This window comes from Panthera uncia (genome assembly GCF_023721935.1).
Source record: "Panthera uncia isolate 11264 chromosome C1 unlocalized genomic scaffold, Puncia_PCG_1.0 HiC_scaffold_4, whole genome shotgun sequence".
Taxonomy (NCBI): Eukaryota; Metazoa; Chordata; class Mammalia; order Carnivora; family Felidae; genus Panthera; species Panthera uncia.
The window spans coordinates 84,771,512-84,797,621 of NW_026057585.1; the positions used below are offsets into that span (position 1 = coordinate 84,771,512).

The 26,110-nt window shown below is 52.9% G+C and overlaps 1 protein-coding gene across 1 annotated transcript in view; it reads left to right on the top strand.

The window, feature by feature from the left end:
- The window catches only part of SLC9A1 (solute carrier family 9 member A1), a 51,255-nt gene extending 27,612 nt beyond the window's left edge, over positions 1 to 23,643 (top strand). Inside the window, exons 2-12 of the mRNA XM_049617688.1 lie at positions 6,690 to 7,150; positions 10,403 to 10,653; positions 11,568 to 11,785; positions 12,994 to 13,196; positions 14,715 to 14,804; positions 15,283 to 15,353; positions 15,472 to 15,645; positions 15,898 to 16,012; positions 16,148 to 16,249; positions 17,437 to 17,509; positions 18,170 to 23,643. Of these exons, the coding sequence (XP_049473645.1) occupies positions 6,690 to 7,150; positions 10,403 to 10,653; positions 11,568 to 11,785; positions 12,994 to 13,196; positions 14,715 to 14,804; positions 15,283 to 15,353; positions 15,472 to 15,645; positions 15,898 to 16,012; positions 16,148 to 16,249; positions 17,437 to 17,509; positions 18,170 to 18,507 (2,096 nt within the window). The 3' untranslated portion in view covers positions 18,508 to 23,643. The remainder of the gene's footprint in view (positions 1 to 6,689; positions 7,151 to 10,402; positions 10,654 to 11,567; positions 11,786 to 12,993; positions 13,197 to 14,714; positions 14,805 to 15,282; positions 15,354 to 15,471; positions 15,646 to 15,897; positions 16,013 to 16,147; positions 16,250 to 17,436; positions 17,510 to 18,169) is intronic.
- The last annotated feature ends 2,467 nt before the right edge of the window (positions 23,644 to 26,110 follow it).

The window sequence follows — 26,110 nt, forward strand, 5'->3', positions numbered from 1 at the left end:
TAGGAAACTTCCATCATTCCCTGAACCCCCTTTTCCTGAGTATCACCCTTGGAACAGACTTACTTATGGCTCCCTCCACAGTGGAGGCATATGGCAAACTTGAATCTTCTTCCCATTGGTCCTGACAAGCTTTGTTTTCACTAATGCAGCACGACACAAAAAAACTGGCAATTAGGAGAGCTGGGTTCTAATTTTTAGTCTGTCACTTGCCAGCTCTAGGTGGCCTTGGACAAGTCAGCTCAGTTTCTTCATCTATCAAATGAGGGTCAGGATACAAGAGAGGGAAATGAGAGGTGCCTGGGTGGCTCAGTCGGTTAAGTGTCCGACTTCAGCTCAGGTTATGATCTCACAGCTCATGGGTTCGGGCCCTGCGTCAGGCTGTGTGCTGACAGCTCAGAGCCTGAAGCCTGTTTAGGATTCTGTGTCTCCCTCTCTCTCTGCGCCTCTCCTGCTCACGCTCTGTGTGTGTGTCTCTCCCTCTCAAGAATAAATAAACATTAAAAAAATTTTTTTTAAAGAGGGGAAATGAAAGGAGATACGTAAAGGCTCCAGCCCCACACCTTGCATCAGACACTCTAAGTGCGTCTATCTAGTGAGTGTTTTTTTTCTTCTCCGTGTAGAGATTGTATCTTAAAGTGAATCATGATCAAATACAGTATTATTGAGTGGGCACTATTGATTGACACGTTTATAAGTTGTCATTCATTGGGTGACTCCTATAGGCCAGGAGCTATAAATAAATGATCTCAGTGACCCTTACAGCTACCCTGAGGGTGGCATCATCACCCCGGTTACAGAGGAAGGACCAAGATTCAGAGACACACGTAACGTGTACCGTGTAACATTTAACCTTCACAACGGCACTCATACTTGGATATTGGCAGAGGCTCGTTGAAGTCAGCCTGCCTTCCCCTTTGTCTTTCTCTTTCCTCATGTTTCATTTATTCATTACCTGTATATTTATTTGCTATGTGCAGGATACTTGTCCTGGGCTCTTTAGAGGATACAGATCCTAGAATGACATTCCTTCTGCTTCTCTCTCACTCTCTGGCAGATTTGTGTTGATCCTTCAAAGCCCAGTCGAAATGGTCCCTGCCCTGGGAGCAACACCTACCCTAAATCAAATGTAGCCATCCCCACCTTCTTCCTCTTTCCTCTTTCCTCTTTCCTGACATCTAAAAGTCAGTTTTATCTCAGTTCACAAGTAGTTAATGCCTACTATATGCTGGAAGCTGGAGTCCCAGATGACTCTAGAGAATTTCCACCCTCGGGGAGCTTAAGGCCCAGTGATGGACAAGTTTACACTGACACGTCATGATAATGTAGAGCGATTCACATTATACTTGGGTTTTGAAGAAAATTATAATAGTAAAAGCAGTCACCACTTTTTGCTAACGGTGAGTGCCAAGCACTGTTTGGCATTCTCTGCCTGGATTATTTCCTCTTGTACTCCATAAACCCTCTGAAATAGGCTTTTACACAGATGAGGAAACTGAGAATAGGAGATAAAACATAAATGCCCAAGGCTGCCCAGCTGGGAGCCCTGATTGGAACCCAGGGAGGAGAGACTAGTGCCACATATCTTTGTCTCTGCTGGTCTGGCTGTGAAGCAGCTGGGGCAGTGGGGAGTGTGTTCTGGTCTGTTTACCTTTTTCCTTGGTCCTCATAGCTGACATTGTAGGTGGAAAGAATCAGATTAAAGAAGAATCAGAGCCCCTCCTACCCCAAAGGAGCCTCCAGCCCCAGCGGAGACCGGAGCTGAATACAGATCAGGCAGGCAGGGGCTGAGCAGTCTGAAAATTCCCACCTCCTACCTTAGGAGTTTAGTGGGTAAGACTGAGCGCTTCTGGCTGAGTTAACACGGGGAGGGCTTCCTGAAGGCAACAGACCTAGACGATAGAAAGGATTTCCCAAGGTCTTTACGAGGCCACTGGAGTGAAAGGGGAGCAGTGGTAAGACTTCCCTGGAGGAGAGCTCGTGAAGAGAATACCGTCTCTGGCCTTCTCAGGGCCACTTCGGGCCTCTTTGGGCCTGGGTGCTGATGCTCCCCTTAGAAACAAAATAAGAATAAAACCAGAGATAATGTGTTGAGTGGCTAAGAACACAAACCCTGGAGCCACGCTGCCTGGGTTTGAGTCACTTATCAGCTACTTGACTTTGAGCAAGTTGCTTAACCTCTCTGTGCCTCGGTCTCCTCATCTGTAAAATGAGGGGATGGTCACTGTGACCTCCCGGAGCTGTGGTGAGGTGCAAACGAGATGGAAAGTACGAGAGCACACCGCTGTAAACTGTAGAGCGCCAGGCTTTCATTGGGAGGTATTACCTTTCAGGACGGGAGTTGAGACTGGTTGCTGGGGCAGTTGAAGAGGGAGTTAGAGAAACGGAGTCGTGTGCAACCAGGAATCCCTCGGGACCTGGCCGAGTTGCAGCCCCAGAGCAGGCCTCAGGCCCGGAACTAGGGCGGCAGAGCCCCTCGCACACCCCTGGGTCCCTGGTGACCAGCACTGGTGGCCCAAGGAGGCCCCTCTTCCCGGCACTCCCCTCTGACTGGCCAGGCCAGGGGCGAGATGCGGGAAGCAGGATCGGGGGTGTCCGGTCACCCTGGCAACCGAGGGTGACGTACAACAGCGTTGCCTGCTGCTCCACTGCACCAGTCTCAGCAGATGGGGACCGTCCCAGGAGATGTAAATCAAATGTTCTCGTGGAGGTTGCAGAGGCACCGGGAGCCCCTCACCACTTTGAAGTTCGGTCAGTGTCTGCTCAGTGTGCGTGTGTGTGTGTGTATGAGAGAGAACTAGAGTGTGTGAATGTGTGTAAGAGTGTGTTATGAGAGAGAGTTAGAGTGTGGGTGAGTGTGTGTGTCCCCCAGTCCCCGCAGTTGCCCATCTGCCACCTACACTGGACAGAGTGGGAAACATCTCTCCCCTCCCATGGTCAGAACTATGTCCGTGGGTTTGCCCTGTGGCCCAGGGATGTGGAATTTCCACACCCTCATGGGAGGCCACGTGGTTTGAGAGATCACTGGGCCTGGAGCTTCCTGGCTTCTCACCGTGGAATGGTCACGTGACACTGACAGGTCACTGGCTGTCTTTGAGTCTCAGTTTCCCTGACCATGTGGCAGAGGGTTTGGATGGTCTCCAGGGTCTGTTCCACTCTCCTGGCTCTGGATCTGATTCCAGCCGCCTCTGCCCCACCCCAGATTCCATCCTGATGATATCACTGCTGCCACAAAGTTTGGGCCCTGGAAGTCCAGCCTCATTTCCTGGCATCTTGGGATCTCCCCTCAGTGCTGGGCCTTTGTCAGGGGATTGGGGCCTGACTATTCCCCTTTCACCACACGTGGTGTCAGCAAACTTCCCGCACCTTGAGATCTCTAGGGCTACAGGGTGGGGACAGCTAGTAGAGTCAGGGCCTTGGGAGAGGGACAAGCCAGAACAGGCCTTCATGCCCCTCCCCACACCGGTGTACCACTGCGCCCTCCCCACTGGAAACTGCTTTCCAGTAATGTACCGCCTACCAGGGGTAAGGAGCCAAGTGTGGATCCCAGACCTTCCTCTTCAGTCTGGGCTTGGCCCTTCCCTGTCCTTGCCCATCAGGGTCTGCTCACCAAGAGGCAAGGCCAGCACAGGAAGACCCGGGGAGACTCACTCTGGGAACATGGCTCCAGTCCCAGGTACTCTGGGAGCAAGCTTATGTGGAAGAAAGTGCATTGCACTCAAGTCAGGAGGCCTGAGACTTAGTGATCCTGGGTAGCTGGGACCTGTCCTGCCTCCTCTGAGCTCTAGCTTTTCTTCCATCAAATAGGAGTGCCAGTTGTCTCCTAGCCTAGCAAGGGAGGCCTGATGGCCTAAAAGTCCCAAGGGTGAGTAAAGCATGGCCATTCCCACAAGTTCTTCGTGAAGGTTCTGACTTTCAGTAACCTCAGTGTCCCCAGTGCACAGCACCAGCCTGGGCTCAGAGAAAATACCCATGTTTCAGTACAAGATTAATTAGCTCTCTCTGCTACAGATATTCTAAGCTAGAGTAGAATTCTTCCCTTAGACTCTGGGGAAGCCACCGAATCTTGCCAGGCCCCACCTTTCTCTTCTGCAAAATGGGGACAATACTTATCCCACAGGGCTGTCGTGAGGACTAAAGAGATGCTATATGCCAGGCTCCCAGCACAGTGCCTGGCTCACAGTGCATCTTTAGGAACAAGGAACATTCTTCACGTTACTGCTCTTGGCTTGTTTTTCATGTCCCCCTACCCCGTCCTCCCATGTGGTACTCCTCTCTGGGTTTCCGATGCATGGTGTGGCACTTCCCGGTCCCAGGAAAGCTTTGTGGATCGGACTGATAGCATTGGGGGGTGGAGGGGCAGGGAGGAATTTTCAAAGCCTAATGTGCTAGATGGAGGTGGAGGCTGTCGTCTGCTTGCCTGGGCTGTCTCTTTAGACTATGCCTTCTCCTAAGGCAGCTAGCTGTTGGTGCTCAGTTCCAGGGCAGGATGTCAAGGTCAGCTGGCTAGACTTGGAGCTGGACTCCTGGCCTTGAGGAGCAGCTTCCTGGTGGCCGGCAGGAGCTCTGCTCCCCCAAAGTCCCACGCCATCCTATTTCCACTCCAGGGCAGTGCAGGCCTCTGGGTGTGGTACCATTGTCCCGTCTCCACTGCTCCTGCCTGGGTTGTCTGACCTTGCTGGGTGCCGGAGAGAGCGAGAAATCTGGACAGGGTCTGTGGATTGAAGGTTCGAGAAGGGGAGGCACCAGAGAGGGACTCCTGCCCTAATGTGAACAGACAGGGATGGTCAGGGAATGCTTCCTGGAGCCGCAGGAGGATAGAAGCATGTGGCATCAGCCACACACGTGGGGATAGAGGTACAGGAATGGCGTTCTGGAGAGACAGACTAGACCAGGCAAAGATCTATAGACAAGAGAGGATGTGGTTCATTTGGGCGAAATGCCCCTTCCATTGCACCAGCCAACTGAACACCAGGTGTTACTCCTAGACACTACAAAGACTGGGGAATTTTTCAGCAAGAGGTGAGTTTGGTCAGGTCTGTTTTGAAGTCAAGAGAATTGTACTGGTGGCTTTGGGGTTCTCTCCTCGCCTACAATGGAGACGTGTTTTTTTCTAACATGTTTTGAGTGTCTCCTGGGTGCTTGGCACTGTACCAACGGTTCTGGGCCTAGCTAGTGTTTTGAGGGTGAGTCTTGACTTGTAGCTATACTGGCACTACCCAGATCGGTATTGGAGAGTAGAAGGGGCTTTGGGCATGAGGAGGGGTGTTTCTTCTCCTTCTCACGGATCTCAGGGGTAATGAGAGCCAAAGCTTGGCCAGATGGGTTGTCAGGAATTATGTCAGTAATGGCCTAGCCCTGTGCGTTTTCAGATCAGTAGATACTTGCTGAGTTCCTACTATGTCCCTAGCCCTGGGGATCTCATTATAAATGGATAGGGAATCTGCCTGCACAGATTACAGGCTAGGGAGGGGACGGGAGCAAGAACTTTCACCTTAAACAAACCGTCATACTCTCTTAACCAAGCTTACCCTGGGTTTTATGGTACTCAACATGGGGTTAGATGCCTGCGTCTTCTCCACCCACCTCCCCACCCAAAAATAAACCCAAAACCCTTAGGGAGCTTGGGACCAAACCTGGCATTGAAGGAGCACCTCTCAGAAGGGGATTTTTGCTACTTCCTAGCTCTGGGTTTGGAGCCTCAGTGTGGACCACTGCTGCTAGCTTGGGGAGAAGGTGACAGGCAGAGGGGCATGTTCATGCCTTGATGAGGAGGAGGGAGAGTGAGGATTGACTTCTAGAACTTAGGAGTTTGATGGGAGCTACGGGGGTCAGACCTGGGTTCTGTCCTGGTTCTGCTACTGATTTGCCGTTGCCCTCATGCAAGTCCCTTCCCCTTTCTGGGCCTCGGTTGCTCTATCTTTAAAGTGGATGGGATTAGGCTAGAAAACAGGATGGCATATAGGTTTTGTCTCACATGCAAAATGGACTGGTCACCATTGGCTTCTTGAGCAGCTCTCTGGGCTTAGCAGGAAAGCACACGAATCTGGAGTTAGGAGTCACTGTGTACATTCTGTAGGTTTGCAGACGTCAGGTGGTTTGATTCCCAAGTTCCTTTCTGTGCTGATGTTCTTTGATTCTTCTGTGCTTCCTTCTATCTCCTGTGTTATTTCTTGACCAACCGGTTGTCTGCTTTCTGCTTAAACACCTTCGTGATGGGGAACTCACATCCTTCCCTCAGACAGAATCATTAGATTGTTGTGCCTGGTCTCGAGCTCACATCTGCCACCCTGAACTTGTACCTAGAAAGCTGACTTGGGTTCAGGTGTAGCTAATGCCCTTAGATACTTGGAGCCTCGGTAATCAATGTATGATTTCTGTCTTCCGGAGGCATACAGAGCTGCTTCTTTCCACTATTTTATGACAGAGCCAGAGATAGCATCTGTATATCCTTTGGAAAAAACACTTTAAAAACATTGTCAATTAGTTTATACGGCAAACCCGGTGAAGCTGGTATTACTGCTTCCATTTTACGGATGATGAAGCCAAGGCTCAGAGAGTTAACAGAGCGGCCCTCCGAGACCAAGCCTGTGCCCCTCTCACCAGCTGCTCCTCTGTCCCCAGCCCTGTCCCCAACCTTCCGTCCTGGCTCGCCGCAAGACCATGGCCTCCTGTTCTCTCACTCTCCGCAGGTTTCCATGTGATCCCCACTATCTCCAGCATCGTCCCGGAGAGCTGCCTGCTGATCGTGGTGGGGCTGCTGGTGGGGGGCCTGATCAAGGGCGTGGGCGAGACGCCCCCCTTCCTGCAATCGGACGTCTTCTTCCTCTTCCTGCTGCCGCCCATCATCCTGGACGCGGGCTACTTCCTGCCGCTGCGGCAGTTCACAGAGAACCTGGGCACCATCCTGATCTTCGCCGTGGTGGGCACACTGTGGAATGCCTTCTTCCTGGGCGGCCTCATGTACGCCGTGTGCCTGGTGGGCGGCGAGCAGATCAACAACATTGGCCTTCTGGACAACCTGCTCTTTGGCAGCATCATCTCAGCCGTGGACCCCGTGGCCGTGCTGGCCGTCTTTGAGGAAATTCACATCAATGAGCTGCTGCATATCCTTGTCTTTGGGGAGTCCCTGCTCAATGACGCCGTCACTGTGGTGAGGGGCAGTGGCCACACACACGTGCACATTGGGCACAGACCTGAATCCAGGTCCAGAGTGAATCCCACATCCACCCGCTAATCACAGTAGCCAAACAGCTAATGTCCACTCCTGCTTACTCTGTGCCAGGCATCACTCTGAGCACTCAGTGTGGATTATCTCATTTAATCCTGATGATGATCTTCGGAGGTGCTTCTTACTTTACAAACGAAGAAGCATCAGGCTCGCTGAAGTTAAACAACTGGCTAACATATGATAGAACCAAGGTTAGAAGTCAGGTCTGTCAGACGTCCGGACCTGAGCTCTTGGCCTTCCCGGGGCATATTCTCTGTCCCTGACTCAGATCGTGATGTGATCTTGGTTAAATTACATATCCTCTTGAGACTTCAGTTTGTCCTTTATAGGCCATTTAGTCTATGAGGGCCATTTCAGCTTTATGTTGGCTGGGTCTTGAGTTATAGTTAGGTGTGTGCAGTTTGGGGGCAGCAGTGGTGGAAAGGGACCCTGCCCTCAAAACCTCCAGAAAGGGCACCTGGCTGGCTCAGTTAGTGGAGCATGCAACTCTTCATTTCAGGGTCACGAGTTCAAGTCCCACATTGGGCATGGAGCCTACTTTAAAAACATAAAAAATAAAATTTATCAAAAAAAAAAAAAAAGAACCCTCCAGAAGGTGATAAGTAAAATAGATTGTCTGGGGTTGGCCACTTGCTTATTACCTGACCTTAGGCAAATCACCATACCTCTCTGGGCCTCACCTTGATAGCTGCAAAGTGGCAGAGCAGATACTGCTTTCCTCCCAGGATCTAATAAGAACAGACACCCCCAACACAGAGTCTGGCACATGGCTGTGCTGTATGTGCTCACACATGCCCTTCCTCCCAGCTGGTTTCCTCAGGAAACAGGTATGTGTATGTGCACACTCACATATTGTGAAAACACTCCAATTCTCCTAGCTGGCCCCCTCAGAGAGCACTGCACACACGGGAAAACACAAGGACACCTGCACGCCAGTGCATGCTCACACACACGCTCCCTCTTCACCCACCCCAGCCCCTCAGGAAGCCGCACTTCAAAGAAGAGACAGACAGCAGCGGGGTGGGGGGGGCCCGGCAGCCTCAGCTTCCTCTTCCTCCCCTGCTGCCTTTATCAGGTCCTTGTGGGGCTGGGGGAGCAGCAGTCTGGTCTAAGCAGGCAGGCCTCACTGCTGGGTCTTCTGGCACCAGCTCTTGCCTCAGTTTCTCCATCTGTAACAAGGATTGCAGTACCCAGCCTGTCATCCTCCCAGGGTTCTTACAGGAGGCACGCTTACCAGCAAGTACCAAAGCCAAAGCCCTCCCCAGTTGGATCTGGGTGTTGGGGTTCAGGTTGGCATTATCGGGGAGCAGTGGGGCCTGCTTATGTCAAGTGGATACCGCAGTCTGGCCAACTTGGGTATCTGGCCATGCCTCCCAAGGTGGTGGCAGTGCTGGTAGTAAGCTCACTTCCTATGTGAGCACTTCCTGTCTGAATATGTATTTGCCTCATCTGATCCACACAGAAACTCCGGGAGGTTGGCACTGTAACTATCCCGTTTTTCCAAGTGAGGAAACTGAGATACTGAGAGGTTAAGGAGCTCATCCAGGGTCATGTTAGCTGATAAATGAGGTAGCTGGGGTTCAGATCTACACAGTCGGAGCCCTGAGCCCACACACTTACCACTATGCTACACTGCCTCTCTAGTCTATAGCCGGATGGGAGAGGAGGACCTCGCCCTTCACCTGCCCCACTGGCCCAGGTAGTGCACTGTGAGGACCCATGAACCTCCCCAGGCCAGGAGTGAGTTTAGGTAGCCGAGGGTTAAGAATGGACCTGCTGGCCACTGCGGGAGCCCTGCCTGTCTCCCAGACAGCTATGGTCCAGGCAGCACTGCAGACTGGCCAGTGCTTGGCATCTCCCCTTCTGTCTGCCCCAAGTCAGACCCTTTCTGGAGCTCTGGCCACAAACGTGAGTGCCCTGTTCCCAACATTAAAGCTGAAGGCTCCCCCTGAGTCCCATGGTCTCAGGCTTTTGCCCTGGAACAGGTCACCACTCCTACCCAGGCCTCCTTGTCTCTAGGTGCTGGGGGCTTTGGAGAGTCCCCTTTCAGTAACCTTCAGGTCCTTTTCCCTCTCCCTCAGCACCCCCAGGCCTGAAAACTCCAGCTGGTTTCCTGGCACAGCTGTCTAGGAGAAGGCCTGGTAGCCAGGGAGCTGGCACCTGAGTGGGGGTGGATCCTCAGAGCTGTACCTGCTGGGGAGGGCCTGCCCACTGCTGTCAGGGAGTAAGTTCTGGGCCTGGCTTTGCTGATGGGGTCTGGGGGCCCTGTGTCAAGTCGCTCCACCACTGTGGGCTTCAGTTGAACAAAGGAGTGGGCATCCTTGGCTCGCTTACCTCATGAGGCTGCTGTGTGTCAGGCAGGGTGACCGTTGTCCAAGGGCTTTACAATATATGAAGTCCCATTTAAACATCTGACAATAGCATTACAGTGACTGTTTCTTTCCCAGTCCAGGAGGTGGGGAAGCCTTAGAAAGCCTCTAGTTCCATAGTATCTGAATTTGGCCGTTCACGGTAACCCCCTGAAGAGCTTGTTGAGTAGAGATTTCTGGGCCCCACCTCCAGAGAATCCAAGGCGGGTATGGCCTGCCTGTGTATATTTTCAGAAATTTTCACAGGTTAAGAAGTCCTGTTCTAGTTCATTGTCTGAATTCTCCCTGATTTAGGCTGAAGAAGAGACTGAAATCCAGACAGGGACATGACCTGCCCAAGGTCAGACAGTGAGAGAGGCCCCTTAGTGCCAGGAATAGCCAACACTGTGATAGGCATGGTCCTGGGCACTTTGCCTTTATTAACTAGTTTAGTCCTCACAATAGTCCTGTAAGGTTGGTACTGTAATCCCATTTTATGGCTAGGAAGATTGCAGCACAGGGAGACAGTAATCTGCCCCATGCACACAGCTAGGGCACGGCAGAGCCACTGTTCAACCCAGACAGTTTGGGTTCAGAGTTTGTGCTCTTGGTCAGCACGGCACGCTGCCTGCCGGAAGCGAGGCCCTCGAGCCCCTGGCCCAGTGGTTTGGACCACCTGCTTGGCACTAGCGTGTCTCCGCTATCACGTGGCCTCTTCTTGTGGCCGTGGTCAGTGGAAGGCACATGATCACCCTGGGGTGGACCCCAGAGAGCTGGAGGGCCAGGGCCCTGCCCTCCTGCCAACCAGCCTGCACGTCCTCCCCAGGTCCTGTATCATCTCTTTGAGGAGTTTGCAAACTACGACCGAGTGGGCATCGTGGACATCGTCCTTGGCTTCCTGAGCTTCTTCGTGGTGTCCCTGGGCGGGGTGTTTGTGGGCGTGGTCTACGGGGTCATCGCAGCCTTCACGTCCCGATTCACCTCCCACATCCGTGTCATCGAGCCGCTCTTCGTCTTCCTCTACAGCTACATGGCCTACCTATCAGCCGAGCTCTTCCACCTGTCGGGTATCATGGCGTGAGTCTGGGCGTGGCATGGGTAGGGGGTGGGGGGCGCGGCCTGCCAACACAAGGGAGCTCCCCATCGCCCAGCCTCCAGCTCCAGGGATAAGATTCATGCACCAGGCTCCAGCTCCTGGGACTGCCCCCGGAAGCACTGAGTTTAAAGTTCTGGAAAGCCTCAGCCCTGCTACTTCTTCCCTTCATTGGCCTCCAAGGGGGTTCCTTGGTTGTAGCTAGACACAGGTTCCTGCATTCACTGTGCCCTTCTGTAGCCCTAGCGAGGAGGCTTGGGGCTTCCATTGCTGTGAGGAGTCGTAGAGGTCCTGAGGCCCCAGCTGGGCCTTGCAGTCAGGGTAAGGTGGAGAAGCAGTGAGGTGTGCCCGGTAGAGCAGGACATTGGAAGTGGAGAGGCCGGGTTGGATCACAGGATTCAGGGTGACCTTGAGGAGGCCAGGCCAGCAGGAGCAGAGCTCAGGTATGGACCCCAGGCCAGGAGAGCTTGGGCAGCTACTGTGGAGACCCCCATCTGTGAGACACCGCACTCCAGGGTAATAAACCAAGGCCACGGACATGTGTAATTGACTCCTGTTAGGCAGAGAGGCAGCACGGCCTTGGGGAGGAGGCACAGGCCTTGGAGTCGGGCAGACCTCAGTTTGCATCTTAGCTCTGCCACTCACTGCCTGGGTAACAGTGGAAGGGTGAAGTGTCTCTTAACTCTCAGGTCCCTCAGCTGAAAACTGCAAAAACACGACGGTGTCTGAGGGTTGAGTGAGAGGATTGAGCTGGAAAAGTCGCGTGAAGCCCACCGTGAGTGCCCGACCCGTCAGAGGAGCTCAGTAAATGGGTATTGCTCAGCCTCCCTGGCAGTGGAAGGGCTTTGGGAAGGTGCAGCTCGCCTGAGCCCCGAACTCTGCTCTTTTCTGACCCCAGACTCATTGCCTCGGGAGTGGTGATGCGCCCCTACGTGGAGGCCAACATCTCCCACAAGTCCCACACGACCATCAAATATTTCCTGAAGATGTGGAGCAGTGTCAGTGAGACCCTCATCTTTATCTTCCTCGGCGTCTCCACGGTGGCTGGCTCCCACCACTGGAACTGGACCTTTGTCATCAGCACCCTGCTCTTCTGCCTCATCGCCCGAGTGCTGGGTGAGGTCCTGGGCTGGAGCCGGGTGGAGGTGTGTGTGCGAGCGTGCACGGTGGGGGCAGGGGGTCGGCTGGGGGGGAGGGAAGGGTGCCCTGTGTGGAGAGCCCCTGCTTGGCTGTGCAGCAGGTGCTCCCCTGCCCCTCTCTGCCACGCTGAGACCACGATGGGTCCTCGAGAGGAGCCCATGCTCACGGTGAGTCTGTGACCTCTGGGAAGACAGTCGTGTGTGAGTGCACGGAGGGGCCTCGGGGAGCCTGTGCCCCAGAGCTCGGATCTGTGAATGTTTTCTGCGTGGTCCTGTGGCGCTGGTGACTCGAGCCCTTGGAAAGCTGGGGACGGCTCCTCCAAATCTGGCCGCGCCGCCAGCCCAGGGCCACACCCAGGGACCAGGCCTCCAGTCCTTGGGTCCTGCTTATACTTATACAGACACGCCTCACCGCAGAGACTGTATCACTTCCCCCTCTGGGTCTCACTCACCTCTCCTCTGAGACTCAGTCTTTGGTCCCCAAGCCTGACTGGGTGTCACATCCACTTGGTGCACTGTTCTAAATCCCCTTTCTTCCAGGGCCTCATCCTCCAGAGATTGTGGTTCTATGCTTGAGGTTGCATCCAAGTCTCTGCATTTAAAAAACAAAAAAAACCCAAAATACCCACAACGTTTTAGGGGCGCCTGGGTGGCCCAGTCGGTTGAGCGTCCACCTTTGGTTCAGGTCACACGTGATCTCGCAGTTCTTGAGTTCGAGCCCGGCATTGGGCTCTGAGCTGTCAGCACAGCTGGAGCCTGCTTCAGATTCTGTGTCTCCTTCTCTCTGCCCCTCCCCCACTTGCACTCTGTCTCTCCCTCTCAAAAATAAAGAAGCATTAAAAAAAAAAGAAACTAAGAAAACTTTTTTATTATGGAAAATTTGAAGCACACAGAAACTTTGAGCCCATGAACCCATTATAATTCAACATGTGACCAGCCTTGTTTCAGCTCTTCTCCCACCCCCCTTCTGACATCCAGCCACCGGAGGCCTTGTGATATCTCTAAAGCACATCCAGGTTGGGAAACCCTCTGAGGGATCCACCCAGCTGTCGGCTGAGGGACCCAGGAAGTGAGCGCGCGCGCTGGGTGGATGTACTCGCGGAGGCTTCCTCCAGACAGAGCGGTTGCGGGGAAGCCGGGAGGGGCTGGGGACAGTTTGACACTCTTCCTGCCCTTCCCTGGCAGGTGTGCTGGGCCTGACCTGGTTCATCAACAAGTTCCGAATCGTGAAGCTGACCCCCAAGGACCAGTTCATCATTGCCTACGGAGGCCTGCGAGGGGCCATCGCCTTCTCCTTGGGCTACCTCCTGGACAAGAAGCACTTCCCCATGTGTGACCTGTTCCTCACTGCCATCATCACTGTCATCTTCTTCACCGTCTTTGTGCAGGTGCTGGACGGGGCGGAGCAGCCCTGCCTGGGGACCCTGGGTCTGCCAGTGAGAGGGGGCCACGGGTTCTAGTCCACTGATCACTTGCTGTGCAATCTTGGGCAAGCCACTCCCCCTTTCTGGGCCTCAGTTTCCTTAATTGTGAAGGGGGAATTATGATAGTGAGCAACCGATCAGAAAGTAGAGCAGCCAGAATGCTGCCTAACTTAGTTAGAGATCCAGAAGGCATTGAGAGAAGCGGGTGTGGTCAGCAGGCCCACAGGCTCTTTACAGGGCTTTGGGGAAGTGATTTAATGTCCTAGGATCTCAGTTTCTGCGCCTGTAAAATGGGATAATCATAGCACAACGGGGGGAGCTAGAAAGGTTGTTGAGTTGGGCAGCAGGAGGTCTGGAGTCAGCCCGAGCTGTGCTGCCCCTGTGTGACCCTGGGAAAGACCCTCCTCCCGTTTCTGGGTTCAGTTCCCCATCTGTGAAGTGAGGGCATCAGCTTAGATGATCCCAGAGTCCTTCCAGCCTTGCTGGTCAGTATTTTCTGTGCATTTAAATGAACCTGGCTTAGCTGAGAGTCCCCCCAAACCCCTCAGAATCCCCAAGGAAACCCAGCCTGGATGGCGGAAATTTGCTCCACCTTACCTGACCTGTGACTTTGGGCAAGTGAGAAATGGTCTGTCTAGGCCTCCATTTCTATCCCCTCTGTCTTTCCTAGATATAAATCGTGGCAAAGCCTTAGCTGGGAAACAGCATTGCCTTCTCAAAAGAAAAAGATATGGCGGCATCCTCCTGGGGCTAGACTTACCTTCTGTCCTTAATAAGGATAGGGGGCTGCCTCTTTCACCCGCTTGCCCTGTTTCCATCTTCAAAAATATTTTATGACCTTAACTTTGCAGTTGTATATGGTAATGGTTTACCAAGCCCATTTTCAATGAAGTCAGCATTGAGGGAGGGCCTTCCTGCTTGGGTCTGAATCCAGCGTTACTACTCCTGAGAGACCTTAGAAAGTTACTTACCCTCTATGTCAGTTTCCTCGTCTGTAAAATGGGGACAATGGAAAGATCTACCTCTTAGGGTCATTGTGGGTATTCACGAACTAATACTAGTAAATCACAGCTGGCTCTGGCACCTGGAAAACATGCAGTTAAATTTGCTGTCACTTCTTACTAGGTTATCAGTGGCAGTCCTGTGAGGGAGGCAGAGCAGAAGTAGTTTTCCCTATCAGCCAGGCCTGACTTCTCTGGGCTTGCAAAGTATGTCTGTGGCGGAGCCCACATTTGAACCCAGGCCCTCCAACCCCTCGCCCGGGCTAAGGGAGTCATTCCCCTGGATGGGCTCGTGTCTTCAGGAAGAAGCAGCCCTTAAGGACCTACCTTTATACGATGGCTGGCACGGAGGTTGGGAGATTGGGGACCTCAGAGCAGAGGGCATACCAGCCTCAGGAGCTCTGCAGGTGGGGGCAGGGGAGGCTGGGCCTCCCTGCCAGGGTAGCAGAACTGGAGTGCCTGACACCTACCTGCCCCCCAGGGCATGACCATTCGGCCCCTGGTAGACCTGTTGGCTGTGAAGAAAAAGCAAGAAACAAAGCGTTCTATCAACGAGGAAATCCACACACAGGTACTGGAAGCTGGGCCTTGGCGCTCGGTTGCAAAAGGCTCAGGGAGCTGGGGAGCAGCCAGGCCTCATGTCCGTTGCCTCACTCAGCTCCTTCCTCCCTCATCCCAGTGTTGGGTCATCCTTCAGCCCCTTGAGGTCACCATATTGTGCCATAGGCAGGTGTGGTGTGGGCAGCCAGGAGTGCCGGGGGGGGGGGGGTCATGCTATCTCTACCTCTACTGGGAACCTATTGCAGGCATTGGGCACAGGTGGGTTCAGGGAAGGGGGCTCAGCCAGGCCCCAGAGGCAGAGGGTTTGAGGTGCCATGGGTTCAGGATGAGTGAGGTGTTGGTGCCACCTCCTGGCTGCTCCTGGAACTACAGGGCTGGGCTGAGCAGAGCTACACTAGAGTGGAAGGTGGGGGGGGGGGGGCATTCAGAAGTCTCCATAGGGAAGGAGCCCAGTAGTGAGGCTTGACCTGGCCCTGGGCCCATTTCAGTTCCTGGACCACCTTCTGACAGGCATCGAGGACATCTGTGGCCACTACGGCCACCACCACTGGAAGGACAAGTAGGTGGCAGGCCTGGTGGGCGGGGAGGGGCAGGTGAGGGTCTCCCGGGCCCTGGGTGTCATCCCACCCTGAGGAACTGGCTCCACGCATCTTCTCCCTCCTCCCTCCTCCCGCCAGGCTCAACCGGTTTAACAAGAAGTATGTGAAGAAGTGTCTGATAGCCGGGGAGCGCTCCAAGGAGCCACAGCTCATCGCCTTCTACCACAAGATGGAGATGAAGCAGGCCATTGAGCTGGTGGAGAGCGGTGGCATGGGCAAGATCCCTTCTGCTGTCTCCACTGTCTCCATGCAGTGAGTGCCCATGGCCGATGCTGGCAGCTTCTGCACGCACACCAACCTGGCAGGCCGCCGGGGGGGGGGGGGGGGGGGGGGGGAGGGGCAGGCCCCTCTGTTGTCCAAGCAGGGTGGGTGAGAGGGCTGCAGGGCCGCAGTGAGGACCACCCCCACCCCCAGGCCACCCCCTGGGTGACCTCCTGGCCCAGACCCTGCACTCCAGGGTCACAGGAGTTCTCCCGGGGACCTAACCTGTGCCCTGTTGTCCAGGAACATCCACCCCAAGTCCCTGCCTGCCGAGCGCATCCTGCCAGCTCTGTCCAAGGACAAGGAGGAGGAGATTCGCAAAATCCTGAGGAACAACTTGCAGAAGACCAGGCAGCGGGTGAGGGGCTGCTCTCCGCCTGGTGCCCCTCCAGCAGAGGAGTCTCTCTGCTCCAGCCCTGCCCCGCACATGCCCAGACCCCCCCTGGCTCCTCCAGGCCCAGCTTCTAGTGCCTGACGGCTGTTCCTCCCACAGCTGCGGTCCTACAACAGACACACACTGGTGGCAGATCCCTATGAGGAGGCCTGGAACCAGATGCTGCTGCGCAGACAGAAGGCCCGGCAACTAGAGCAGAAGGTGCGTCTAGGACTGGAGCTGGCTCCCGCCTTTCCGGGAGTCTGGGTTCTTCCCACACCCCCACCACCAAGCCCCTGTGAAGAGAGAGCCACTGCAGTCTGGGTTTTTGGGGTTTTTTGGGGGGGGGGGGGCCTCCTCCACTTGTATTGAAGGCTGAGCCCCAGGGCAGGTTCCAGAAAGCTGCTTCTTCCTCCACTTCCTTCCCTCTCAGAGCAGCAAAGAGGCCATTGCTCTCTCATCGTATCCTCAGACATCTGAGTCTATCCATGTGCTCTAACCTCTCATTTTCTTTTTTTTTTTTTTAACGTTTATTTATTTATTTTGAGAGAGAGAGATTGCACGCACACATGTGAGCAGGGGAGGGGCAGAGAGAGAGGGAGAGAGAATCCCAAGCAGGCTCCACACTGTCAGAGCAGAGCCCGACACAGGGCTTGAAAGTATGAGAGACAGATACCTGGGTGGATCGGTTCGTTAAGCATGTCGGATTCCAGGTCATGATCTTGCAGTTCATGGGTTCAAGCCCCACATTAGACTCTGGGCTGACAGCTCAGAGCCTGGATCCTGCTTCAGATTCTGTGTCTCCCGCCCCCGCCCTTCTCTCTCTCTCTCTCTCTCTCTCTCTCTCTCTCTCTCTGCCCCTCCCCCTCTTGTGCTCTCCCTCTCTCTCAAAAATGAATAAATAGACATTAAAAAAATATATGAGAGAGATCAGGACTTGAGCTGAAATCAAGACTGAGCCGACTGAGCCACCCAGGTGTCCCTAGGATAGAACAAGGGCTTAAGGGAAGATAAGAACCTGAGTTCAGTTTAGACATATTGCACTGAGATACCTGAGGGCCATTTGGGGTCCAGTTCTCCTGAGCTGACTTTATGGACCTCAGGGGCGAGTGTGGACTGGAGTAGATAGAAACCAGGGCAGTGTCACTGTGTGAGAGGCAGGGCAGTTTAAGGCTGCTCAGGAGATTGCGTGGCCTGACCACAGGCTGGGCCAAGCCTTCAGGAACCCCTAAAGTGCCAGCATGGCCTCAGCGCTGGCAGAGGCAAGTGAAGAGCCTAGTGAGGAACTGCCAAAGAGGGAGCGAGCACCCGGGCACCACCAGCTCGCCAAAGGAGGGTGTGGCCATCGGCCTCAGGCGCCATCCAGAGGGGCTGCCCGCACTCACCCCTGTCTGCCCTCTCTCTGTCAGATCAACAACTACCTGACGGTGCCGGCCCACAAGCTGGACTCACCCACCATGTCGAGGGCCCGCATCGGCTCAGGTAAGGCAGAGTGCAGGGTGCCCGACGAGGGGCCTTGAGGTGGGGCACTCATTGCCAGTGTCTCCTGAAGATGAGGCTCTGACAGGAATGGGGCTCAGAGAACCGCTGGGGAGGACAGGCTACTCCCTCTGACCTCCTCCCAAGCCATGAGCTCCTACATCAGATGGAGTTGGGGATTCCCCAAGGGGGCAGAAGAATGGCCCTGCTGTCCTCCCTAGGGACAGAGATGCTTCATGTGGGGCTCACGGTGAGGACCGTGGAGGGGTTTGGTGCCTGGCGGTGAGGCAAGAAGGGTCTGCACCATTGGGATATCCCAACACGTGAAGGAAATGGCAGCGGACCTTCTCCCAGGCCTGGGCCCCAGGGGCAGGTGGTGACTCAGGAAGGGGCCCTAATCCTTGGTCTGAGGAGGGTCACCTGTGGGAGTCCCTGGTCTAAGGAGAGGAGCACAGTCTTACCTTTGGAGCCCCAGCCTGAAGGGAAGAGAAACCATCTGATAAGGGCTCATATGGAGCCACGTGGAGTAATCCTGAAACGTGGCAGCATTGCCATGCTCCTAGGAAGGTTCTGGGGGGGGGTTGCTGACCCACATCAAGGTGGAGCACACGCCAGGCCAGACTCAGGGCAGAAGCCAACGTGTGCCTTGCTCTTGGTCCCCAGACCCCCTGGCCTATGAGCCGAAGGCCGATTTGCCTGTTATCACCATCGACCCAGCCTCCCCGCAGTCTCCCGAGTCTGTGGACCTGGTGAACGAGGAGCTGAAGGGCAAGGTCTTGGGGCTGAACCGGGATCCAGCGAGGGTGGTGGAGGAGGACGAGGAGGACGATGGGGGCATTGTGATGCGGACCAAGGAGCCCTCATCCCCAGGCACCGATGATGTCTTCACCCCTGGACCAAGTGACAGCCCCAGCTCCCAGAGGATACAGCGCTGCCTTAGTGACCCAGGTCCTCACCCTGAGCCTGGGGAGGGAGAGCCTTTCATCCCCAAGGGGCAGTAGCACTGGAGTCAGTGGGCAGTGCCCATCCCACCACAGACTCTCCCACCAGAACAGGGGCTGCTGGGGGAGCTGGGGACTCCCCTCGTCCTTCCTGACCTGGATTGGCCCTGCCCCTACCTTGACCGCATGGCAGCTGGGCCCACAGCCCCAACCGCAGCACGGCTTCCCCTGCCTCCTGGGAAGCGCCCTCCCTCCCACCAGAACTGCCTTCCCAATCCATTTGGCAGAACTGTTGGGCTGGGAGGCAGATTCTGCCCCTTCCTGATCCAGGCTGTCTCCCAAACCTGGTCCAGGGCCTCTGGGATTCCCAGCCCTCAGAGGCCTGCCTCCTACTCCGTCGCCCTTCTCATTCAAACCAATCTTAGTTCCTAACCAAAGAGCCTCTGGCTCAGTCTTGGTCCCACCTGGAAAGGGAAGGAGCCGAGACCTCTCTTGGCCTAGGCTGGGCCCTACATTAACAGTGGGAAGACTAGGGGACCAGGTATCTGACTGGGGTACGAATCAGTGACACACGGCAGGCCCACCCTCCTCCTGCTGGCTCTGTCACCTGGCCAGCTACCCTGACCTGTCTTCACTCAGAGCTGCAGGCCGAGGGCATATCTGAGCTTCCCTGACTGGAGCTGGGGCACTTTGGACAGTGATGTGACTTAGCTTTCCAGACTGCTTCCCCAGGGACCACCAGACACTTCAGGGGCTACTGTCAGGGGAGGGACTGTCAGGGGATCCAGAAAGTGCTGCCTTTTTATCTGTTTTGTTTGTTCACACTCCATGTATGATTCAGTTTGCACAGAGGGCATTCCTGTTTTTAAAACATTTTGAAAACCCCTGATTGAACAGAGCTCTGGCCCTCCTACTCCAGAGCATTACCCCTCCTCATTTGTGCCTGTGTGCCCAACACTCTCCCCCAGATCAGTCCTCTGCCTCCTGGGCTCTTAAGTGTGGCCCCAAGGCCGTGATTTTAGAAGTGACCACACACACATCCCGATTCATGATTCTCTCTAACTCACTGATGCTGGGCCTCCTGGCACCTCCTTTGCTCTTGGGCCTGACCCTCAGTCCCTGCTGACCTGTTCTTTCTCTCATTCCCCCCACCCACCCCCTAGGCCCCTGGACCTCTTATGTGCCCCCAGACTCCCCCTCTTATGTGCACCGCACCCAGCTTGCTGTGGAGCCCAGCCCTTGGGGGAGAAGGCCTTCCCCCAGCATCTCCCACCCCACCAGGGCTGGTGGTGGGCAGAGTCCTGGGCCCTTAGGGGCCTTTGCTCACAGGCACACACTCCACCCCCACTGCCACCATGGCCAGGCCCAGGCCTATTGGTGTCTGTCCTTCCCCAGGATTGTGCAATAGTCAGAGTGCCCCTCTTCCCAGTGGACTGGGCAGTGGGTGCTCATCTGTCCCCCTCCTCTCCGTGCAAGTGCTGTTTTGGGCAGGAGTCCCCATGCAAGGGTGACATTGACAACCATGTTCAAAGCCACCACAGCTGCTGCCGCTCTGCTGCCTGTACAGAAGAAACCGAATCTTTTTCATATTCTAATAAACACGTGTGAGTTTTTATACAGTTGAGGGCTGCTTCCTAGGGACCAGGACTTTGGGAAGGAGGGTGGCCTGGCCTGGGCGCCTGAAGGACTTAGCTCAATGGCTAGCGCAGAGAAATGCCTAATCCGTGTCAGCACTGGTGTGGTTATTGCTGTGTGCCAGGCCCTGGAGATAACAGCAGTGGGCAAAGCAAGATGGTCCCTGCCCTCCGGAGCCTCCGGCCTCCTGAGGAGAGAGCACTATCCAGCAGACGTTCATGCAGACCACGAAAAACCCAGTGTGTTTGTGAATGACAGCAAGTGAGAGGGGGTCGGGAGTGGCAAGGAGGACTATCCTGAGTGATCTTAGGAAAGGACTAGAGAATAAGCTGAGATTGATCAGGTGACGAAGGTTTCAGAGAGTTCCTGAATATTCTAATCGGGAGCTGCACATGCGAAGACCTTGGGATCTGAGAAATGACCGGTTTGGCTGGGTCAGAGAGTGACAGGAAGGGAGACAAAGATGGGACCTTGTAATCCTTGGCTAGATTTTGATTTATACATAATGGCAGTGGGAAGGTTCTGGTACCTGTAAAGTGGGGACAGTAACGTGGATGAAAGTGCTCAGATGTGTAAGGTTCAGCACTGTGCAGGGTGCCCAATGGGCTCAGTTCAGTGGAGGTTGGATCCCTGAGGTGCATTTCCAGGAGCTGACCACCAGAGGGCAGTGGGGCCTTGGCACACGCCCCAGGCACCCTTGGAAGGTGGGCTGTCCAGGAAATCATCTTGTTTGCTTCGACTGGGAGTCAGGAGTGGTCAGTGCAAAAGGACTGTAGGGAAGGACCATGCCATCCGTTCCTGTGGCAATCGATGTCTCAACAAGAAACAGACGATACACCCAAAGGGATACTGAAGAGCCTTCAACTAAAGGATTCTTTACAGAGGTGTGGGCAGGGTTAAGGGAACCTACCAGGAATGGGGCCCAGGGGACTCACACTTCAGAAAGCCATTACAACCCCTAGACTCCCTCCCCCTAGAACAAGAAGAAGGAGCTGTTGCTAGAGGAGGGGGCCACCCTGCTGGAGCCACAGCCATAGGGAGCAGAGCAAAGCCCCTGCCAGATGGGGAAGCAGGAGATAAATATTCTGCTTTTGATCCTGCTGGTGCCTGCCCTTAGCCAAATCCATTAGGGAGCCAGAAGGGAAGGCACCTGAGTAACTTCACGGAGTTCAGTCCACAAGGGTCAGCCCTGCAGTAAAGGGAGCAAGGAGAGAGTGGATTTAGGGGACAAGACATCCAAACAGCCATGCCTTTTGCTCCCACCATCCACTGATCCTTCAGATGAAAAACTCATGTCTCTGTTGCTTAATGATTACATAATTTCTCTTTGGGGTGATGGAAAGTTTTGGAAATAGATTATGATGCTGGTTGCAGAACACTGTGAAGGTACAAAGTGCCACTAATCATTTACTTTAAAATGGCTCATTTCATGTAAACTTCACCTCAGTTTTCTAAAAATGGAAGGAAAGCTCATCTTCAATAGGAGAAGCACAGTCTCATCAACCACCACCTCCTTCTCATACTTAACCATACTCTTGATATCCTCCGGTCATACCCTTTAACTTAAAATGTCACCCATCACCAGGGCTCTTCCAGTAAGATGGGGTGGTGGGTGGGTGCAGAAAACCAACAACAGAAACCCAGAAACCCACTACAGCACCCCCTTCTGCCGCTGGTCACAAGGCATAATTTTCCACTCAATGGCAACCCTCTTCCACCCCCTTCTCTGTCCCTCTTACCAGCTGCTAGCTCTCTAGCTGGTTTGGTTCTTTACCTGGTGGGTAAGAGCCATACAGTTCAGGTTCTTCTTGGTCTTAGGTTTGAAGCGTTGCCAAGTTTCCCGCAGACGGTCGTTATTGGACATGGGAGATCCAAGAGGCACCCAGTACTCTGGATTCCAAACATAGCCTTCCTGCCCACCCCCCACTTTCCTTCTGGTAACCTAGATCAATCACACTATCTGGTACAGTTGATCCCCTCTCTGCCTTTTGATTAGATAACATACAGAGCTCCAACTGGGCCAAGGGAAAACCCTACTTCCAATCTAAAGGAACCATTTATGTGCTCCCTGGAGGAAGTATTCCTCCTTTGGGCACTAAGGACTGTAGACCCACCGAACACAAAGTTGAGGGGATGGAAAGCAAGAATTCCTCCAGTGGGTTATTTGGAATAATATTGAGAGGAGCCACTCCCATTGCTACCTACTCCTTGGCCCCTGGGCTTCTGCCTTCTGGCTATGAGAGGTGGAGCCGGATATTGGCCACTGATTTAAAGCACATACTGCTTTCTACTTGTCAACCTAACCTTGCAGAGTACCTCCCAACTGGTGCTTTAACACTATTCTATCCATTCAGCTGTTTCTGAGTGACAGGGTACGTTGTAAGTACAGTGCATTAAGACCACTGCTGTTTGTCCCTCACCATAAAATGAAGTTAGGCAATGTGTGACATGGCCCAGTGATGAGTAAGGCATTCTGGAAAGTCCAGAGATGATGGTGCTGGCGGAATCCTTGCAGGCAGGGAAGGCAAGTCGATACCACAAATACATATTTATTACCGTGAGCTGATAACTGTTCCCTTCGCAAAAGAAGGAGTTAGCGTAATCAACCTGCCAATGGGAAGCTAGCTAGCTGGTAACCCTAGAACAGTGGTTCTCAAAGGTTTGGTCTCAGAAATCCTTTACATTCTTAAAAATTACTGAAAAATTATACTCTTAAAAATTAAAAAGGGATTCTTGGGGGGGGGGGCATATTTATTTTCCTGGATTAAAAATTAAGCTTTAAAATACTCGTTTAAAATGAATAAATCTAGTGCATGTTAATATAAAATTTTGAATGAAAACTTTTTCAAAACAAAAACTGTGAGGAGAGCAGCATTACTTAACATTTTTACAAATTTCTAAAGAGATTGGGCTTAATACAAGACAGCTAGCTTCTCAAATCTTCAGCATTTAGTGTGTTGTACATATGTCAGGCCTCTGGAAAATTCCACTATACACTCATGAAACAATGACAGTGAAATAAGCAAAGAATGCCTTAGTATTAATATGAAAATAGATTTTACCTCACAGAACTCTTGGAAGAATTTGGGGGACCCCCAGGGGTTCCTAGTTTACACTTTGAGAACCATTGCCCCAGGGAATGGTGCCACATGGGAAACTCTTGGTCTTTGCTGCTGGCAGCTTGGGCGCTCAGCAGTGCCAGCTGCCCATTCGATTCGGTGAGGGAAATGAGTTGAGCCTGTGTGTATTAGTTTTCTGTGGCTGCTGTAAAAAACTACCACAGATTTAGTGGCTTCAAATGACACAGATTTATTGTATTACAGTTCTGGACGTCAAGAGCTTGGCATAAGTCCCACTGGGCTGAAATCAAGGTGTCAACAAGGCTGCATTCCTTTCTGAAGTCTCTAGAGGAGAATCTTTTTCTCGCTTCTAGAGGCTACCTGCATTCCTTAGCGTGTGCCCTCCTTCCATCTTCAAAACTAGTCACAGCCAATCCTTTCCCACACCACACCACCCTGACACTGACTACCTCCTGCTTCCACATTTCAAGACCCTTGTGATTCCTTTGGGCCCATCCAGATATTGCAAGATAATCTCCCTACTTTTACAGTCCGCTGATCAGCAACCTTAATTGTATCTGCTACCTTAATTCACCTTTGCCATATAAAATATATTCACAGATCCCAAGAATTAGGACATCTCTGGGAGGTCACTTATCCTGCCTACCTTACTATGAATAGCCCCTATCCCTGCCACCATGACCACTTTGTATGTGGGCCCATTAAGAACCAAGGTAGCTGGGAAAAGAAGTTGACATCTGCAGAATAGATCTCATCCAGTTATTTAGAGGCTTCTTCATAATGGATGCTCAGGGCATTTGTATGGGTCAGAAATAGCTTTACCACCTGTGCCCATTTCAGGCAGTCTGTCCATATATTCCTCTCTTAGACCTCACCACCAATCTCTCAATCTTGTTATTTTCAGGTTTCTGACCAGCCAGCAAACTTGTTAGTCCCTGTTCGTGAATCAGTGTAGATCCGTACCTCAGGTCACCTCACCTTCCCCACAAAATGGACAATCCATATAATCAGAAGTTCTACCCTGATACCCTGAGAGGTTATCCCTTCATCGCTGTTTTTTAGAGATGCCCTCAGTGTGGCTTTAATGCAGCAGCTGTCCACTTGTGGCCGGTGCTTACATACCGTGCAGACCCATTTGGAAATCACGTCTGTGCTTTTCCCTCCATGTTAACTGGTCAAAGCAACTTCCCCAACTAGAGGGAGAAGCAGTGAAGCAATGAGAGGAGATGCCATGGGAATTTGAACCACCTGCTCATGCAATTTCCCTGTGCCTTCTGGACTTGCTCAGACCTGATCTCCTATATACTATTTAATAATAGAATGCTACCATGCATGTCCAATTTTATGATTAGCTGGATCAGATAATATCCAGTTCTGGTTGCATGGGTCACTTGGTGTCCACAGTCAGGCTTTCAGTCTCCATTTATGTCCAGTTGTGAGCCAGGAGCTGTCTTTTTTTTTTTTTTTGAGAGAGAGGTAAAGAGGGCACAAGTGAGCAAGGGGCTGCAAAAGAGAATCCCAGGAGGGACAGAGGGAGACAGAGAGAAGCAGGGCTCATCCGAAGCAGGGTTCAAGCTCATCCAAAGTGGCGCTCTAACTCACAAACCGTGAGATCATGACCTGAGCCAAAGTGAGATGCTTAATGGACTGAGCCACTCAGGGACCCAGGAGCTGTTTTTAAATGGAGACTAGTTATTGGAAGAAGAGAGCATGAATTAATCCAAAACCCTAAGGGTCTGTAACTGTGCTGCAACTCTCCCATTGGAGCTTGTCTGTACAGCATCTTTTTCGGCCACAGTCACTTCCAAGCCCTAAAGCACATGTGACAGGGCAGCCTGGGCCTGAAGTCTTCTGTCTGCAGGGCCTCACTTGAAACTTACAGTCTTGCAGGTTTTTCAGTAAATGGGCAGAACGGCACGACCAAATGTGATAAACATTGCCTCGAAAATCCAGTATCCCATCAAACATTTTGCCCCTTTCTTTGCAGTGGGCACCATGAGGTTCAGCAACCTGTCTTTCGTTTTACAGATGTCTTGACCTGCCCCGAGACCACCAGATACCCTAGAAAGTTCACTGACATGACATGCCTCCGAATTTTTGTGAGATTTCTCACCCTTTCTTTGGCATGCATAGGTTCGACCAAGAATCTAAAGTGCTCCCCATATCCTGCTCACCAGGCCCAATTACCAAACTCTCATCAATGTAATGGACTAGCATAGTGTTCTGAGCTATATCAGGATGATTATTGTCACTTTGGACTATATTATGACAGAAATCACCAGAATAGACAAAACCCCGAAGTAGTAAAGATGGACCATCCCTGCTACACAAGGGCAAATGACTTCTGATTCTCTTTACTTAGTGGAAAAGAAAAGGAAGCACTTGGGGTCAAAGATGTAGACCAGGCCAGGAGATGTGTTGATTTGTTTCAGTAAAAATTTCATGTGTAGAACCATAGCTGCAAATCGGCGTCCTACCTAATTGACTTCACAGTCATCTGCAATCATTCCCCAGGACCTAACTGGTTTTTGCACCAGCCAAATAAGTGAGGATAAACTGAGTCTTGATGGGAATGACAATCTCTGCCTAGTTCCGATCTTTGATGGTGGCGCTAATTTCTGAAATTCCCTTAGGAATATAGTATTGCCCTTGGTTGGCTATTTGATGGGTGGTGACGTTGTAGCACAGCGGGATTCCATGTGGCCCCTTCCAGCCCTAAGAGTTCTCATTCCATGAGTCAGGAAATTAGTGGGGGATTCTCCCAGTTCATTTACAGACACAAGGCCTGTGGTCCCTTGGATCCACTGGGGCTGTGAACAGATTGAAAGCCTTGAACTCATGACTTTCAGAAAGCACACCCAGGGTGGCTCCGAAGGGATCTTTGCTCTCTGGTAGCCATGGCACAGATATGGCAGAGAACCAAGCCCGGGCCCTGACTGTCAAAACCC